General features: G+C 28.7%; 2 protein-coding genes across 2 annotated transcripts in view; both read right to left on the bottom strand.

Moving 5' to 3' along the window:
- Nucleotides 1-711, bottom strand: part of LOC113375087 (lachesin-like) — a 17,222-nt gene extending 16,511 nt beyond the window's left edge. The window contains exon 1 of the mRNA XM_026615034.1: nucleotides 630-711. Coding sequence (XP_026470819.1) covers nucleotides 630-711 — 82 coding nt within the window. The remainder of the gene's footprint in view (nucleotides 1-629) is intronic.
- An 86-nt stretch (nucleotides 712-797) lies between these two features.
- LOC113375086 (lachesin-like) overlaps nucleotides 798-21,045 on the bottom strand; it is a 139,739-nt gene continuing 119,491 nt past the window's right edge. Inside the window, exons 5-8 of the mRNA XM_026615033.1 lie at nucleotides 18,069-18,199; nucleotides 7,071-7,382; nucleotides 4,532-4,637; nucleotides 798-916 (exon numbers count right to left, since the gene is read on the bottom strand). Coding sequence (XP_026470818.1) covers nucleotides 798-916; nucleotides 4,532-4,637; nucleotides 7,071-7,382; nucleotides 18,069-18,199 — 668 coding nt within the window. The remainder of the gene's footprint in view (nucleotides 917-4,531; nucleotides 4,638-7,070; nucleotides 7,383-18,068; nucleotides 18,200-21,045) is intronic.

The following is a 21,045-nucleotide window of genomic DNA, read 5'->3' as shown; positions in this document are numbered from 1 at the left end:
TTAAACTTGAGGCACCTTATCTATAGTGTATAATATTATTCTTACATTATTGTTAAAAGAACATAAATATTACTGCGATTTCTTTGCTTGATGAAGAAATGATCAGAAAGAAAGGTATTTATCAGACCAGAGCATGCCTAAAATATCGGTTTTTTTTCAAAATAAATCAACTATAAATTTTATATTATTCTCTGGTCATTGCTAATGCTTGGATAAAGAATGACGCCAATATTTATTAAGAATAGAAATAGTTTCAAAGTAGTTTTAGAACAAGTTAGCTGATTAGACAAAATAGGTAGACGTACATGGTAATGTAATTATTTCTGGTTAGAAAATTATCGTTAATTTTAAACATTTTTGTTAATATACACTCAAGGTCGATTAAACCATGCTCTTACATTATATTAATGATAATTTGTGAGCATTCGGTAGATTGTAGAAAACTAATATAATGTAGACAGTCATAATTATTCCATCTATATAAGCTCATAAGATTACATCGTCATTTCATTGTTAGAGCATAGTGCAATCGTCTCTTAACATATTTATTATTTCATTAAATATATTGGATATAAATATGTATATATTTTAATTTATCAGTGTTATTTGGCAACTCCATATGCACACACGGCCTGTCCATATAAATGCCTTAATCTCATCATTTATAGAATTTACCCTAGATAGCATTATAACATTGTATACATTATGCATTATTACTTAAACGTAGATATAAATGTCTATGTAACAGAATAATGGAATTATTCAACGTAGGTTCATTAGCATCATGATTCTGGAAATCAATGTATCGATAACATTAAAACGATTGCTATCGATAAAAAGACATTGAACAAATGTTCAAGTTGCGAAATTGAGACGGCTGAGTTTATATCACGTTGCATCGCTGCCGGGTGTTCACCTGAAAATAGACAAATTTTATATATATTGTTTTTGAGGATTATTATTCTCACTTCTACAGAAGATAATTAATCTTGTTACTACGGATACTCGTATCAACTATAAGGAAAACCATATAAAGTGGCGTCAAGTATATAAATAAAATACTACGAAACTCAATTTAAAATTGTGTGTCAGCACTTTATAACATGCCCTGCATTGAAGCAATTTATCGATATAATTTATGGATATAGAAAATGTTGACGGTGAATTTATGCAAGCATATCAATATTGTCAAATGAATCAATTACTAGGAACACTATCATTACTCAAGCTAGTTGTAGTATTATACTATATTAAGTACATCTATTCCCTGTTTTACACGGAAGATAGGTTCCAAAAACCACTTCTGACATACTTTTTTCTTACTCTCTACCTATTTATTTTTATCTTTTGCCATTGTCGAACTATAAAATTTTATATAAATTATAGATTTTGTAAAAAAAAACCAATTCTGTTATTTGCTTGCCTTGAATAAATTTATGCTATCAATTATATAAAAACACTAATTAAAAACAAAGTTTTTTCTTTGTGTCAACTCCCGAGGCACCTGTCCTCAGGAGTTGAACTCCTTCAATATAATATATCCTGTTCTTCACAGACCCTCAAATATTAATACTTCCTTCTAAAAATTTTTTTCCTTGAACTCGATTCAAACAAATCGCAGGTCAACAACTCATTGAACAAAAATGTAATAGGATGTCGCTTAAATCCACAAAACGGATCAATCAGAAAATAATATAAAAATATAGAAACTTTGTGAATCAGTGTTGGTTCAAATTTAATGTTATTATCTTTTTAATCTTATCGGCTTTATATAGCCATCATCTAATTATATCTGGTCCTTCGGAAATATAAACAAAGTGTATCAATTTAATAGAGTTCGGTAGCATCTCGGTGGATCACGAGCTTCTATTTATCTATCATTTAATCTATCTAATGATTGTCTTAACACTTTATTCTGGTATTCCAAACAAACTAGCTTATGCACACATTTAAGTTTTGTTAATAAAGCAGGGAGTTTTCATCTTATCTACATACTTCCATCATAAGACATAGACTGTGAATAGAATCATAGACATAGACTTTGAGATAGAATTCGTAACTGTAACATACCTTTTGTAATGTTGTATTTTGATAGTGAACCAATGAAAATATTATCGTACCTATATTAGTTAGTGTTTATAATTTTAAAATCGTGTAAAATGAGTAACGGGTGAAACGGGGGATAGATGTATTGATTTTTATTGATAACATGAATTTAAATCATATTTATTTTTATCTTTTATGGTCAATATTCTATTATCCACACTTCTAATTGATCATTACGAGTTACCCATATTAATTATTTATTACCAAATTTTAATGATAAAGCTAAGAATGTTCTGATACAAGATAATTCGACAGCAAGAAATAATCATCAAAATATACCGTTTAGGTTTGATTTGCAAAACGTATAGTAAAGATTACTAAATTTTATAAATATTCAAATTAGTTCCAATTACAAATCAATAAAAATTTAATTAAAACGACAGTTTAAATTTTTTTCGCAAGTTATGTCACATTTTTTAATCAGTGTGATTCTACCAAAAATTGTTTATATGCAAAACAGGCAATATTTTCCAGCAATTTAATTTGAAATCCTAGAATCAATTTCAAGTCTGCATCACATATCAATTTCAATACCAATATATATGTTTCATAACAAGCTATTATCGCGATATATGGCGAGTTTGACCTAAATAACAAATATTTTAAGCTAACAATTACAGTTTAGCTTTGTTTAAAATATTCATGTGCAGATTATATAGAATTTGCAAACAAAGAACTAATAATTATTTTGTAAAAAGGGCGGGAAGTGACATAAAACGCAAACCAACATTAATTTAACTTGAAAGCATATATGCAGATAGCGGGATAAGATAAAAAAAAAAAAAACAATTAGTGATGTATGGCATCGTGCCTTGATCCAAATTGCTGGAACTTTTCATACCATAATGAAATATTCGAAGAATATTAAATGTTTTCAAAGTGATGTTTAGAACTTTAGCTAAAATTAGAATTAAAATCCGAATTATTTTTCGATATACAAAAAAAATGTTTTTTGAAGATTAAAAACAAAAATTGAGATGAAAAATTCTTATTCTCGATTCAACACAAGCAGAAAGTTTTCTAAATCATCCAAATATATCTGCCATTTTTGTCATTTAGCTCTATATCTCCGAAAAATTGTCTCCACACATACCTTCACCAAAATATTCAGAAACCTCTGAAGCGAGAAAATATGCAAAAAAAAAAATTAGATTTTTGTTCCATTTCTATAACTTGCCCTACAGGAAGTTAATTTTATGGTACCCATAACAGAAGTTTAATAACGATATATAGAATGATATGCGAATGGTTATTGATGAGCTCATGAAATAAATAATTTTGGGATTTGTTTTATTTGTTAATTGTACTTTTGGATGCATATGATTCTTAAATTTTTGTTAGTGATTCCCAAAGCATTCGATTCCTATGTGGAGATGTGCTGCTTAGTTTTTGGAAGAGGCAGGTCCAGCCGTTACGGAGATATGGAGCAAAGAGTGCAGAAAATCGAAATTGAGTTTTTAGGAGAAAGGAGCATCCGATATGAATGATTCAAAAAACATTCAATTTATAATGACGAGGATAAGTGGTGATCAGTTTTTGACAAGGGAAGGTCCAGTCGTTTCGGATATACCGAGTAAATATGCATAAAATGGCAGTTTTCGAGAGAACTAAGCATCCGATTTGAATGATTCAAAAGACTTTCTGCTTGTGTTAACCATTGCTTTTGATTTTTTTTTTAATTCTCAGAAAAATATTTTTTTAATACCAAAAATATTTCGGATTTTAATTTTAACTCTGGCTAAAGTTCTAAAAATCACATATATACTTCAAATGAATAATTTTAACTTTGCTATTTAGTTCATATAATTCTTATAAATATTAAGCAATGTTCTTTATTAATTATTGATTGAGTTTTCTGTAAACATGTATAAGTTACAGTATTTATAATAATCGATTTGAAAATATTTAATTTTTCTCGAATATTTCTTTACGGTACGGGAAGTTCTAGCAATTTGTCTTAAGGCACGATGCCATACACCACTAGTTTTATTATTTTAACCCTGAAACGGTATTTTGCTTTTTACTGCGGTGATGGTATCTAATATACGCTTCCTAGACTTGCGTCGTTATTAATGCATTTTACAACTTAACAACTGATTTGTTTCCGTCTTTTGCCATTGTACAATTTGTGATATCATCAAAGGTTAATGCATATATAAATATATATATATATATATATATATATATATATATATATAATATAATGTTGACAAAACAATTATCTCTAAGTACTACATGCAATCTCCTATTCGGTCAGTGTGCACATGCAAAGCAACAAATTTGGTATTTCTGTTTAAGCTACTCGTATTTCGAGCATGCTATCACGTGAACTTATTCCAAATGAAAGCGAATAAATCCAATAGCTCAACGCAAATTAATTTATTTGATACATGCTTCGTGGGATCAAAACGAGGTATTCGTTTACCATCTAGTACGTGCAGCGTAACCCGGGCGGGCGCCAGATTTGACGGATGGCATGTGTAGTTGCCGGAATGTTCGCGCTGAGCGGACTCGATGCGAAGAATTCCGATCTGAAATAAAAATGACATTTCTCAGAGTTTTTCGCGTTTCAAATATGTCATATTTACAACCAGTGTTACCGGATTATAAAAATCCAGATATTTGCATGCGCAAATTTTAAAATTAAATTACATTTATGATAACGCTACAATTACAGTAGAACCTCGATTAACCGGACTAATTGTTGTCGATAGGCATCCGGATAATTGAAAATTTGGATAATCCAATATATGAAGAATAATGTGTATTTATCAAAAATAACAAATACATACATAGACATCAACGTAAATCAATGTTTAATAATAAATTAACATTTCCTTATGTATTTACATATATATTTTCTTATATTAGATTATATTATTTACATATACTAAACTGCAGCATAAATCGTGCAAAAATTCGAGTTGTAGGTATCTACATACATATAACTCTGTCGCGGTTGGTAGTCTGGATAATCGCAAATCCGTATAACTGTGGTCCTGATAATCGAGGTTCTACTGTACTTATATAATTTTCAGTACTTCATAATACTATTTACAGTATCATTACTGACGAAGTATAAAACTATACAGAAAATAATTCTGGACATTCTATTATTTTTATTAATAATTTAAGTCCTATTTGAAAGCTGTTTTGTAGCTTTTATCAAATCATAAATCAAATTTTGATTTTATCTACTGCAAACATATTTACTTAAAAAAAAATCAGGTACAGCTTTTAATAAAGGGCACAAAGGTTCTGATTTTACTTCTAGCAATTATATTGTGAAAACCAACCCAAATACATCACAACAAATACCGCATATCGAACAAATAACTGACTATGTTTAGAAAAAGTCCCAAATAAATTAATTAAGAAATTAATTTTTTTTGCTGATTATCAAAAATTTGTTCTTTTACCGCATAGGCGCGTAAAATGGGACGCCCAACGGGCAAACAGATTCAATGCCTTATTCTCTATTTTAAAGGAATTTTAAGAGATAATAGCTAAATTATTTAAATAATGAGAAATAAAAACTTTTTTGGCACATTTTTACAAAAATTACACCATACATAAGCTTGACTTGTATTTCGTCAGAATTATTCATCCACAGAGTTGGAACAACTAGCAACTTAACTTATCTCTTGTAATATTGATTTTTTTAATTAGATTAACTTCTTCATTAACTATTTTTATTGTTCACACTTTTGCCTGGGTAAAACTTCAGTTGTTTTTTTTATCCCACCCATGCATAGGTTTTTACCGAGATTATATAAAAAACGTTTGAATCTAATTTAAAATTAACAAAATATCTTATGAAACAATTGAAAAACATATTCTTGAAAATAATATTGAGGTCTTGTAAACTAAACAACGGTTCTCACAACCAAAAAAAAAAACTAACAACGAAAGATAATACTCAGGGTATAGATTTTCAAACATTGCCGTTTATTTCCCGATAACAACGTCATAATAATAAAAATAATGGCTGGTTATTCATATTTTTCCCTCTACTTTCAAACAAAATTTTTAACTATACTTGTTATTAAGATATTGGTGGTAGACTTTTTCACCCGCGGATCTTCAAGCCCCGCTCTACCCTATATGTTGAAATATACATACTGATTAATCAGCAATGAGTATTAACATTGTGACGTTGATTTGAAATGAACCTGTTACTAAACCTAAATTTGGTTTCTTTCTAAAATATTTATATTTTATAGATATGCGGACAATTTATTTTTGTTAATCAAGTCTTTAATGTCTTATTTACAAAATTGATATGTAAATAAGACATTAAAGTCTTGATTAACAAAAAAAAAAAAAAATAACTTAACTAAGGTAATAAATATTTACATTTGAAAAGATTCAACCGATACCGATAGAAGATACGTTTTCAACCGATAGAAGATACGTTTTCACAGATATGTTAACCCTTTCCTCTAAGTAGTTGTTATGTTCGTATATGTGAATTGTAATCATATTTCAATCTATTGATTGAAGACTAAGTAATAATTACGTATTCCAAAAAGTTTCATAGATTGTTTTTTATTTAATATAATCATTCAACCCTTGCTCTTAACGTTAAAACGAATTGTTGCAGTGAGTAGTTCTTACTTCGAGGTTAATCTCGATTATAATTCACATATACAAACACGATAAAGACTCAGTGCAAAGGGTTAACATATCCGTGAAAATATACTCAAACACTGATTTGGCTAGTTATAAAAAAATATTAAATCTTACGAGTTACAGACAGAAGAAGGCTTAATCAAAGTTTATCCCTTTTCTGTCCAAAGCAAATTATAAAGGCAAATATTTAATATTTGATATAAAAATAATTCTGAAATTTACAACATGTTGCTTTAGGTATTTTGAATCTACAATAGAAAATATGTATTCAAACGTTGTATCGAAATATCCGTTGCTTATTTGTAAAACAAAGAAACATGTAAAGATTTTACCGTCGAATCGTCCGGCGTGCGTTCCATACTGGCCGCCCAAGGCGTGTATTTGTCCCCGTATGTCTGCAGTATTCTGACCCCGCCGTGGTACCAGTTGATGTATGACGGCGGAGCTATCATTGCGTCTCTGACCAGACACCTGAGGGCCACTGTGCTTCCTACTCGTACGTACACATCGGATTCTCCTAGAATTTCGGTATGAGGAACCACAACATGTAGGTTCACTATCGAACTCATCTTGCGGTCGCTCTCTGAAGAACCCGACACCTGGCACTCGTACGATCCAGCGTCACGCTGCTGCACGTACTTCACCTACGGTCAAAGTGCATAGTAGTATTAAATTATTTCGGTAATGCGGAATGCAGAGGATTTGTGCATACGTGATGTTACTAGATGGCAAATGAAGCCTGGGTGCATATACATACATACTTCATATAATGAATCCAGAAGCATAAATTTTATGCGATTTTTGTAAGACCGTAACAAAAAGGTAAACCATATTTTTTTCAAGTTATTAATTATTGTTTTAAGAATATAAAATTAAATCAAATAGTCAATGAGTTTTAATTCTAGAAGAGAATTATGTGAGATGTCTCGAAACATTGACCACTGACCATACCCATCATTTTTGCCTTCCATATTTTTAATCCAGTCAAATGTTGCAATCATATGAACTACGAACAAGAATTTTTTTTCTTACAAGTATTTTCTTTTACATATTTTTTTCTTATTCTCTATTTTTGCAAAAAAATAGTGAAAATCTGAATTTGAGGGAGAGCGTAGTTTATACTGAAGAAAAGTTTATAAAGATGACCCTATGAAATTTTCAAATAAATCAGTAAAGTAGAAGTTGAGAAATCTTGGGTAACGTATCAAAAAAGGCAATTTCGAAAAAACGCGTTTAGAGTTTTGCAAGGAAAGGAAACAGACGAGAATTTTTATGGTCTCCAAAAATAATTCAATTTAAAAAAAAAACTTGAATAGTTCAACTTTGTAATATAAAAAAAATCGATCTTTCAAAACTCAAGACCAGAATACCTCTTTACTTCTTATTATTGCGTTTTCCCTGTCTGCCGCTGAATGCACTTATATCATTTTTACATATACTATTTCTAAATGAATATTTTCTGTAGATTTCAAGGTATAAAAAAAGTTGAAATTTGACTTCAACGTCTCTTACTAAATTACTTGTTTGTATTCCAGGCACAACATTTCCAAATATTAAAGCTGCATTAACTTTGTTTATTAATAATATATATATATATATATATATATATATATATATTTGAATTTATTGTGCATATATTTAAACTTCATACCTAAGTTATTCTAATGAGTAGATTTTTAATTTTGGAACTCGTGCAAATATGCGATTAGAAAAGTCCAATCTGTCATATATATCGTGAATCTTTATAAACACCTATTATTATTTTAATCTTTTTGTTATTATAGTAAATTATATTATGTATTAATATCACAAAACAATGGCTTAATTTTGAAAAATAGAAGGTATTTTTGAATATTGTGGAAGAATGTTTAAGCGTAACCGTATTTGATCTTTCGCTTATTAGAAAAGAAAATATGCAATTAAAAAAAGAGTTCAAATGTCGTTCTCTATTTAGAACTTGCAACTTCTTCTACATTTTTTCATTATAATGTTTTTTTAAAAAAATTGTTCATATATAAAAAACAAACAATATTTTTCTAATCATTTTTAGTTTTTGAATGATTCTGATCAGTTTCATCTTGTCTGTTATTACAGAAATTTGTATTGTATATATTAGTATCGTGAAACGTTGGCTTGGCTTTGTAAAATAAAATGTATTTTAATATTGTGAAAGTATTTTGTGCAAGTGCAACTATTCTCGATTTTTGCGAAACCAGATACCGCCGACCATTTTTCTTAGCCATTGCGCTAAACTTCGAATACTTTACATTTGAATGAAGTGCATCGTATTTTAAATGTTGAAGTTAAGAAGCTTTTCATCTGAAGAACCACTTCAACTTTGAATAATAGTTTTTGGAATTGTATTACAACGAGCATTTTTGTTTTATCTCTCGGTTTGAAAACATCTAGAGCTTTTACATGTAATGTAACCATTCGGAATTTCAGGGTATTGAATATTATTTACATGTCAATGATGCTAGAATTCGTGCGACTGCTTTACCCATATAGCATCCTGTTCAGTGTTTGACATGATTGTGCCTGTTAAATGCATAGAGTGGTGCTTTTGGTAATTTTGACGTTTTCAAGATAATTTATACATTGATTCTAACAACTTTAATTTGGTAATAATTAAACTATATTATTGAGAATGAATTTTTAAATTTAATTAATAAACAATGTAATCATAATTATAGCATCAGCATATTTTGCTTTGCATTTTATCTATGCTTACGATTCTATTAAATTGACGTTATAAATAAATAAATCAATAAATGAATAATTAAATAGATAAATTTAGCTATCATTAATTTTTTTTAAAATTTTTTTAAAATTTTATTTTATTTTTATTCTGCAATCTATAAAAATAATTATATTTAGCAGAGAATGCTGACAAGTTGTTTACAATTGATTATTTACAAATTAGTAGATACGCCCAGTGGCGTATCTACTATAGTTAGTATAAAAAAACTAAAGGCAAATATGGAGTTCTTCAAACACAATTATTACATGATGAGTGAAGTTGCGAAAACAATATTCGTTTAGGCGTTGTTTAACATAATACACTGTGTGAACAATTATTATAGAATTTATTAATCAGCAATTACTTCATCTCTCTAATGAAGATTCATTTCTAAATGCTAATTACAATGACAAACCGATCATGTCATAATTGAAGTATGACTAATAACATTATTGTTTTTAAATATTATACATATTTTTAATGCTATTATAAATATATAATTTATTATTTATCACTATATAAATGTGTATATTGGTTGACACTAATAAATGTGTGCATCACGAGTGTTACCAAATTACTGATAAACATTATTCAAAATTGTTATATGATGTATTTGCTTTTACTTAAATGCCATCTTGTACAGTAGCAAATAAGTTTTACTTCAATCTTGTGTGAACCTTACGTGCACTCTTTTTTATTGATTATTCTTTTTAGTTTTTGAAATTTCAATTAAGGTAAGGTATGTTCCAGCAATTTGCTAAGGCACAAGCCATATATGACTAGTTTTTGTTTTATATTGTCTCAAAATGTTAATCAACTTATGGTTCACATTATAAAAAAAAAGAGTTGGTATATACAGGGTGTCTCAGAACTTTAACGAAATGCTGAAACGGGATGACAGCATTGATTGTAACTATCATGAAGGATTTTAAATGAATTAATCAATGTGTAAAATCAGTGAGAGTTAATTTAGCTTATTTTTAGGCTAATAGAGAAATGTTTATAAAAGGAAGTGTAACAGAATTCATTATATTAACCACTTCCTTTATGTGCCTTTTCACGCCATTCAATTGTCTTCAAGAAATTTCAATACCTACGATTATTAGATCTGTTATAGATCTGAATATTCAAATTTTAAAACTCGATTTTTTTCGGTCAGACGTTTAGCCATTATTTTATCTGAATCATTATAATACTATCGTATATGACTAGTGCAATACATAATAAATTTTTGCTGTCGAAACATGAAACTTTAATGATCGTCAGAGTAAAGTATTTATAATACGCAAGGGAGCATCGTTATCACGGTACTGAAATTTGAGCTTGCTTTGCTTTAGCGTAATGCACTATTTTACTAACAAAATAAAACGATGTTAACGTACGCCTTGCCATGATATAATACATTTACTATTAAGTGAAAAATATCTAATTAAAAACGTGGTGCTTTAATGTATGAATTGAGCTTTGAAAATGAGCTTTCGTAATATATATTTTATTTAATAAATGGCAGAATAAAATTGAGAACTATTTGTTTTAAACATGAAATGGCATTAGTTCTAAGTATTGTGAATATATAAACAAAACAAATTAATATATACAAACATTTGCCAGCTTTTTTGGTTTTACTCAATATCTACTTAAACTAGTTGTAAGTGGTAATTTGCCTTGGCAAGCTGTAAAATAATCGACTTAATCAAGAATTAAACCAATTTTCATAGACCTATAATATATTAAGTTGTTTGTTAAAACTATACACTCTATCAATATGCAAAATTTTATTAAATTGACTAAAAATTTCATTTCAAAACTATGTATTGAGGAAGATTTGTTCGGCAGATCCTCGTGCAAGTTGCATGAACTTTCCATAAGTGTAATTTAATCAATTTTTTTTTGATTAACATATGATCCACCTGATTATTTGTTCCTCTGTCTGCTTATTCTTGTCTATCCATTTATTTACCTACCTGTCTTTCTGTTCATCTGTTTACCTGCCTACATAATTCAATTATTTACCAGCATACCAGTGTATCATTTCGTCAGTATACCATTTTATCCGACTACATATCTCCTCTTCTATTATTTTTGCCTGATTACTTGCCTGCCTAGCTGTCTACCTGTATACCTGTCTACCTATTTACTAAATTTATTTGTATATGAATCAATAACAATATATTTTAAAGATCATATTTGATGAACAAATGACAAATTTTGCAAGTATTTTTTTGCAAACCTTCGAAAAAATATAATGAATTCTTCATTCTGCCAACACAAGTAAAACATTGAATCATTCAAACCGAATGCTAAGTAGTCTCAAAAACAGTAATTTTCAGCCCTTTTTGCTCTGCATCTTCCAAACGGCTGGATCTGTCTTTCAAATCGATTGCTGCGTTCTCACAAAAACTGAATTTCCATTTTCTGAACTTTTTGCTCCGTATATCTGAAACGACTGGACCTGTCTCTACTAAAAATTAAGCAACTCCATCAATAGGAATAGAATGTTTTTTGAATAATGTAAATCGGTTGATCCGTGCGTCCGAGAAATTGTACCCAAACATACACACTCGCATACATTCATTTATTCCATGAAATGCTTAATTGTTCAGGAGTTCTTGAACATAGCCTAAATTTTCATTTTTGATTTTTGGATGATCACAATAACTTACCCTACGGGAAGTTAACTAACCAGTCAACTGATATCTTTTGAAAATGTGGACAAATAATTTTGCAGTATCCTAGGAATTGTATAATAACGACTTGGCCGATTGTCGTGCAAAACTAATTGATGCGAGCCCTTACAGTTTCATCAAATGTCTTTCAAACTTTAGAAATCAGTTGAGATGTTTTAACAAATCGTCGACGAAAGATGAAACTTTGGCTCACATATCCACAAACGCACACAATACGTTCTGCAATTTTGGTCTCAACCGATACAGAATGACTTAAAACGTCAAGACAGTATACCATTAGCAAAACGATTGTCTGGCATAAACTACTACATCAGGATGATAACAAAACAATGATTTACGTTGAACATAGTTTATTGAATACAACGATTGATTCACCTGCCGATGAATTAAATAATATCATCAATTGAATTGAATTAATATCCAAAGTGCATTGGCAATATGTACATGCCTTCGAAGCTTTCAAGTGTTAGTACTGTAGATGTCATTATTCTGTAACGCGCAATCAATTAATTGTTATCTCTAATGATCGCAGTTAGTCGGAGCTGTTCTCGAGTAATCTCGTGTACACATCATATACATATCGCCTATATAGATTCTAGGATAGGATCTGGTGAACAAATTAGTTCCTGCCAATTCACCTGGATTTGGAATACTTGATTCTAAAGTTTATGATATCAAGTTTTTGTAGTCATGTTTATTCCATGGTTTATATATTTCATACTGAAACGACATAAACTTTAGGAAATTTGATAATCATTGGTCTGCTTTAAGAGCTTCAATGAAAGCTACTTTAACTTTCTTTCGCTACCTAATTAATTCTCAATTTTCATTTTTCTAGAATCCATGTGCTGGATCCTAGCTTTTAATTGTAAGTATACACTCACACACCCATATATTAACCCTTTTCACTCGGATGAGCCGCTCTGGCGGCAAAATAGATAGAAATCTCGCAATTTGCGAGTGGAAAGAGTTAGAGATCAATTCTTTACATTTTTCTTCTATCCCGATAGATACTTCAAATATGCTCACAAAACAAGTATGTTTGAATTTTAATCATGTTATCCTAAAAATCTATTCACCTAATTCAACATTTAGTTGAGTAGCTGTTTTAGAAAAAAAAATTGAAGCTCGTAAGCGCCGCGTTGCGGTCCAACGGATAAACATTGGTACGGAACCCATAGAAATGTAAGCATAATTTATACTAATTAATAAAATCTCTATAAAATATCCAATAATTTGATGTGCATATGTCCAATGATTAATTTTGACTGTCAAACAGCTAGACCTTTGGTTCAAAAATTTTATCAGGTTTTTATTTTGTCAAAAAATGAAGTGTTTTTTGAATCATTCAAATCGGACGCTACCTTCTCTCAAAAACTGAATTCACGCTTTTAGCACATCTTTGAAGCCTTTGCCAAAAACTAATCAGCACGCCCCCCGAATGGTTTTGAAATATTTAAATCAGTTGATTGCTGTTCCCGAAATCGTCGACGAAAGTTTGTATCCGCACATACATATATACATACACACACATAGACATAATTCAATTTTAAGATATGCCAAAACGTTCAAAAACCTTTGAAACCTGAAGATACATAAACATTTTCATTTTCAATTTTTTTGCGATTACTGTAAGTTATTCTACGGAAAGTTAATAATTTATTGAACTAATTTTTGGCATATTTTTAACTGATTTTTGATTCAATGTATTAGTTTTTTGTAAAATCTTTTAGTTACCTTGTTTTGAGTGATCTATTCGATCATATTTTTAAGACTTCGATAAAAATAATTCATTAAAAAAGAAAATTTTCAAATTCATTTTTTACAAAAACATATTCTTTTGCAATTTATAAATTGCCGCACCAATTTAAATTATTATATCAATTTATTATCAGAGATGATTTAAAAAGGAAAGTATATAAAACGGATATATCTACGAGCATACGCAATAGGCGTTATAATTTTATCATTTGGAAAGTTTTTGACAACATACTAGAAATCCAAGTAAATGATACGAAAAATGCCAAACAATATGTGAATCATCTCAAAAGTTTAATTCTTAGATAAAATTAATTTTATATTGCAAACGACAATGCAAATGTACTCATTTTATATAAATCAAAAATGTAATAAAATTTAGAATCATTTTAAATTTCGGATATTGATTTTTTATTAATCATTATTATTTATTATTATCTATGTAATTTTAAACAAAATTTGAGTAAACTGTTTATCCCCAACCCCCGTTCTTAACATAACTTTACACGTGTACACGTGTAAGTCGATAATACCGAATTAGACGTTCGTATTAACGGTGCCGATAATCTGAAGATTATGTCTAGATAATTAGCATTATCTTTACGCAATAATTATAATTTATAGTACGTTCAGAGTTATTTATTGTTGTAAATGTTCGGAAACGCTGCGCACTTGGCACATATATCCTGGTACATCTCTGCGAATCAAGAATAACACAGAGCTCATTTCAGCAGGCAATTACTGGAACGCCGTTTCATGTAATGTGAAAATGTTCATTGTATTGCAAATAGCAAAAATTAGCATATCATTAATTATATTTAATTAATTAAAGTAGGTCGTAGCTAAGCTCGTAATAATTACGCTCAAGTGAGAATATTTAATTCTACGCTGAGTTGAGAACTTTCTTAATTGGTATTCAATAATCATTAGATAAATTTAATCTTCAAGTTACTAACGATGATATCAACTAATGATATGATAAATCTTTATTGGTTGCACTGAATATAAAACATTTTGTGATTTTTTTTATCTAGACATTTACAAGTTTCTACAACTCATTATACAACGAAACTTTTAGAATGGGTCCAGATTTTATTCTTAAATCGATGTGCTCTTTAAAACTTAAAAGTAACCAATGATTTTTTTAAAAAAGGTGTTTAAGTACTTATTTCATTCAAATTAAAAAAACATATAAAAAAAGAATCTAGTAAAAAACCATCTAGATAATTACTAGACGAGTCAAAATTTGGAGACTCGTTTCGGTTAAGAATATTTGTGAAAATTATTTTTTATAAAATTTTAATATATTTTTATTTTTTATTTATATAAGAGATTTGCATTCCGTGCTTCTTTTTAAGTTTATAAGTAAGTGCGTGTCATTTGACAATACGATAATCGTGAATTTAAAAATATGAAAAAATTATACTGTAATATTTAACATTATGGTGTAATTATATATTTGTAAAATTGATAAAAGCATATATTTTTATAAAAGTGATAAAATTTGATAAAAGCATCCATTAAATTTTAAACGGAATGCGCTTCGTTCTAAAATAAAGCTTCTAACTTGAAAGGTCCATATTTTATGCAAGACTTTTAAAAATAATTTTGTGAAAGTTAGCTGTACTTATTAAATACTTATGATGGAAAAATAATATTTTCACCTAATTCTTAATAATGATTTTTCGTTGAATAACTATGACTATATATGGTATATAGATGTTACGTTACTAAAACATGTTTAGAAAATTAATAGGTCGTTCATATATAGAAAATATATGATTTAGTAATAATTCAATGTAAGTATTACAAAAAAATATGTTTCAGAAGAATAAATTTTTATCAAGTTACTCCAATGCAAAGAGTGTAGTAGCAGAGTTAGGCAATGTAAAATTTTAATTAATGAATTAAATCAAAATATTTAGTTTGTTAAAAGTTTTGAAGCATATTAAAATGCTTTTATAATCAGATGATTATGATTTTTAGTGTCATAAAATCAGTCCTGTATGTCCGACAAGTTTTACATTTATTCTTTTTCACGTTTTATTTTTGGTATTACATATTGTTTAAAATGCATATAAGTTATTTTAGAACACTCTTAAATTATACACCTTTATCATGATAAAATAGAGGAATGCGAAAAAATTAAAAAAAAAAGGATTTTCAAATATGGTATGAATTGAATATATCATATTTAAGTTACAAACATTTGAATAAGTATATTTTAATGTTGGAGAGTTTCGACTTAGTATAATTCAATATTTTGGGTAAATTTTGTCCAATTTTGTAATACACATACACACACACACACATATATATATATATATATATATATATATATATATATATATATATATATATATATATATATATATATATATATATATATATATATATATATATATATAGATTATAATTATTAAGTGGTAAAAACCAATCTTCACGCAAAACAAATAAATTTCTCCACTCCTATCTTTCGAACAACTTTTAAAACGAGGGAGAATAAATTCCTCAAATATTTAATGAAAAACTAATATTTACAAAGAAACTGAATTGCATTAAATAGTTTTTGAACATACACAAGCACTATATCTTTTTAAATAATTAGCTAATATCTATCAGGCTTATAAATTGATGTTGACTAAGAACCAAATATAGACTAATTTTTTGAATCATTCCTTCAATTATCTGCTTAATAAGATTTTTTTATATCAGAATAAAATATTATTAGTACTTATTCTCACGCATATCCATTCCAACATTTATTATGCGTTCGAATGTGATATTAATTTTGAATACTTCGGCAATAAATTTGAATTATCCGAATCAATAATCGTATATTAAGCGCTCAAGATGATAAATATCATCTATATATACAAATCATTAACTTCACAACGACTCCATTGGTATAATTCATGATCCCAATTTTTATTCCCATTGCCTTATACCTCTCGTATATCATACAATTAGGGAAATTGTAATAGATTGTTAGAATCATTTTTATTTACTTTGGAATAATTTTAGTTGAATTTATCAAATAAATTATGAATGTATCTAAATCGAATGAGTTGTTTTATCGTTAATACATGATTTAAAATACCTTGAGACTTTATTTTGAACTCTTGGTCGTGAAATTAATGATTCTGTAGCGGTCGAAAAAATATGGTTTGTATTAAATATGGTTTACACTACTAGAATGAATATTATTACGAGCCAAAATTTTTGATCATTAGTGGATTGTTTTATATATAATATTAAACAACATGTAGTTATATCGATCACCATTCAAAATAATTGCAAATCTAATTATTCTAATTTACCCGTTCCGAGAGCAATCTAAATATATAACATTTAGTGTCACAGTTAAAAATTTACTCTTTAAGCATTTTGCGAGTTTCTTGATACTTAGTATGTTAAAGTATACTTTTTATAATTGAATTTATTCTGATTAATAAAAGCAATTTTGAATTATTTTTATGGCGAGGTTAATAAACAAATAAATTAAAGGGGTTGATTTTAATAATGTATTGGTTTATTATTTATTTTATTTATAATTACAATTTAAAAAGGCAGTTTTGTTCTTCTTTTAAATTAGTTAATATGTTCTATAAGAATTATATTCAATATATATTTAGAATGCTTATGATAGATTATAATAAAAGTATTTATTCTGATACGAGTTCTTAGTTCGCAAATGATCCTATTGCTGTCTTTAATTTATACTTTCATTTTTGCAATCATAACTGAGATTGCTCAAATTGATGCCTAAAAAAAAGTAGAGTCAATACTAGCAGAAGATATCTATGAATTTACATTTCAGTCATTTTTTATATGTGTATCTACACAATAATGAAAACATAATAAAATGTAGAAAACAAGGGAAATATTTTAAATCAATAAAAACCATATTATTGATTGATTGATTGATTGATTGATTCTAAATAATTTTAGCTTTATGCTTTAGGATGATTGCTAACTGCATTTAAGATGTGGCTGTATATTCAAATCTTTTTACTTAAATCTAATTGTCAAACTTAATATTCTAATTATTTTCAGAGTTACTTATTCACAAAATTTAATATTTGGCAATTACTATTTATTTGCGAAAGATAATATTAATATTATAGATAATAATGATAACTTACTTGTAAAGTCCATGTTCCAGTTGTTTCAATCAGAAACGATTGAAACCTTTCGTCAGCTATGAATGTGTACCTGTCCACAGTCAGGATATGGGCGTCTCTGCGTCGAATCCATGATACTGACTTATTGTTTCCTGAAAAGAAATTCACTGTAAGGAAACATTTCTATATATATATATATATATATATATATATATATATATATATATATATATATATATATATATATATAATGGGTATTACTGCCTTAGGGCAGGCACGTGATCTAGGTTAAACTGCAGCTCGATTTGGGGAAGAATATTGAGAGATTTCCAATTCCATTTTGTACCGTAGTGTCCGAAATAGACTATTTTCTATTGGAAAAATCTACATTTTCAAGTCAAAATAGATATCGCTGCTGCACGATATTAGGTTGCCAGAGCGGAGGCTAAACACGCGACCCCGTCTGCACGAGACATATATATTCTGTACTCATAATATGCTTATATAATATTTACTTAGAAATATCATACTTAATCGCTTATTGATTTAATGCCTATATTGTACCAAATACAACATTTCTTCATGGTTTAAGTTGATTGTTTTTCTATACTACGTTCTGGGAAATTATGTATGCAAAGTATAACTGCAAATCATGTTAGTCTAATCACCACAAAAAATGTGAATGATGTATTTTTCAAATTTCCATGTAAACTATACTAAGACTTAACGGTATGAAACCCGTACTATAAGAATTTGCAACATGTTTAGCTCTATTTTTCAAATATTAATATACTGCCACATTTGATAAACATTTTATGTTTCTATTAAATTCGATTTCCCACAAACCAGAATCATATTATATAGATTCAGGAAGCTGATATCAAAATTTATAGCATTTCATATGGAGTTAATAGTGGTCGTAATATTTCAACAATACCACATTTCATAATGTTTTGTGTTTGCAGAAGCGAACCGCTAAGCTCACAAAACAAAGAGCTTTTGGCTAACGGAAAAAAGCGCATTCTTTGCTGAAAGAAAACAATACTCCAAGTCGGCAAATAAGATAACTCCTACGATATTATTATTTGATCGATAAGAAAATAGCAGTTAAAATAAGATCAACCTTTTCTTTGAGTCGGACGGAGGCTTTTATTGATATCAAATCAAAATAGTTTTGGTATGAGGCTTGTAATCGTAGATACTCTACCAAATACTCTGAATTGGCAATTAGAATAAATTAGATTTGGTTAGTTGTGATTTTTGCAAAAATGTTATGAACTATTTCATAGAAAAAAATTGAAATTGATTTCATTTTCTAGTTAATAATCACAAAAAATTAGCTTTGGCATGATTATAACTAATAATTTAATTTCTGAGACGACTATTTTAATGCTTCAGGACATTTTGAATTATTCTGATTGATTTTAAATGCTAACAGTATTTGTTCCATATCGAAGGAATGACAAAATTTTAATTAATAAGGTAAATGGCTATTTTGAGACATAAAATAATAATTTTATTCGTTTTACGTGCCTAACACCTAGCAAACAATTGATATGTTACTAATGCAAAAAAGGAATAAAAATTATTTCACTGTCTGCAAATAAAAATTAATTAATTAGAATCATTTACTAATCTATACACATTTACATAAAATACAAAATCATGAAATATTCATAATTTTATGAAATAATTTTGAATAATTTTCACACTTTCCTTTCTAAACTATTAAAAGTTTATAAAAAAGTAAAACATTTCGTTCACATAAATGTACTGCAACGGCTTTGGCGTTCAAGCCGTCTAATTTGACACTATAATGACTCACAATTTACTGCACGAAAGATTACATGCATTTTTTCCTTTGTGTATGTATGTTATTAACTATGCATGTCAGCAACTTACGTATTTTTACTCGAACAAGATCAGATCGTGCTCGAGAAATCAGTATCGGATTTTATTGAAAAGAAATCAACGGTTTTAGTGCTCCTTGTCGTAAAATTCTCGATCTATCAGGCCGCAGTTTTCGTTGAATAATATGTGTAAGTGGCGAAGCATACTCCTATCCCATTCTCAAAGGAGTGTCGTAAATCTCGAGTATTCCACTGTACTGAAGGGTCTTTCTTCGAGTGGAGTTCTGTTCGCACGCCGTCATGTTTGCCTTTTTTCCAAACGCTTTTCCTTTTTCCCTCGGTTCGTTCTGATACTGACAAAACAAGCTGCGCGCTTTTCACTGTTTTCGCTTTAGAAAAATCGTCACGTTTTTGACTTCTGTGTTTCTTTGCGTGCCGAAATTACGTTCGGAATTGATATTAGACGCTGTGAATGTTAGCGAAGGGCGTCTAGGGCGTCTTGGGCGTCTCGGTCGGGCGTCTGACGGATCTTAGGCGCGGACGACTGACTCTCAACCGGCCCGTGATATTGTATTAGATATAAACAGAATAAAATTTGCTAAACCACCGAGGACCCCGTAGAATACAAATTAGCGTTTTTACATTGTAATTGTACATAAGAACCCACGTCATGCGATTTACCATAATAATCCTATTTCATAAAACGATTCAGGAATTTTACATTTCCTCATGGATAATTATCAAATTATTAATAAATAAATATAATTGTGCAACAATTGTTTTGAGTATATTTGAAAGTGGTTGATTTAATTAAAAACGTGTGTAAAACTAGTTGGTACTGGTATTTTGCCTTGAGGCAAGTTTCATGAACCCGAATTGTAAACTAACAAACACGTTAACTCGGAGTATTTTTTAAAAGCAAATTTTCAAAAATCAATAATTTTTATAATTGAACCAGTTTTCGTAGGACTTTAATGGTTTTGTATGTTCATTAAGACCAAGCCCTCTAATTTTAATTTTAACAAACGTCAAAAAAATACTCATTTTCTCAAACTTTGTTGAATTTTTAAAATTAAACTACTTGTCGTAAGGCCGTAATATTTCAGTAAGTTCTATAAGACCATGATATATATTGCCAAAAACAGTTA

This window comes from Ctenocephalides felis, unplaced genomic scaffold, assembly GCF_003426905.1.
Source record: "Ctenocephalides felis isolate EL2017-DRISC unplaced genomic scaffold, ASM342690v1 CF-g0.4_SCAFFOLD_01886, whole genome shotgun sequence".
NCBI classification, from domain to species: Eukaryota; Metazoa; Arthropoda; class Insecta; order Siphonaptera; family Pulicidae; genus Ctenocephalides; species Ctenocephalides felis.
Note: the sequence above shows the minus strand (reverse complement) of the source record. Positions and strands in the feature narration are given on the sequence as shown.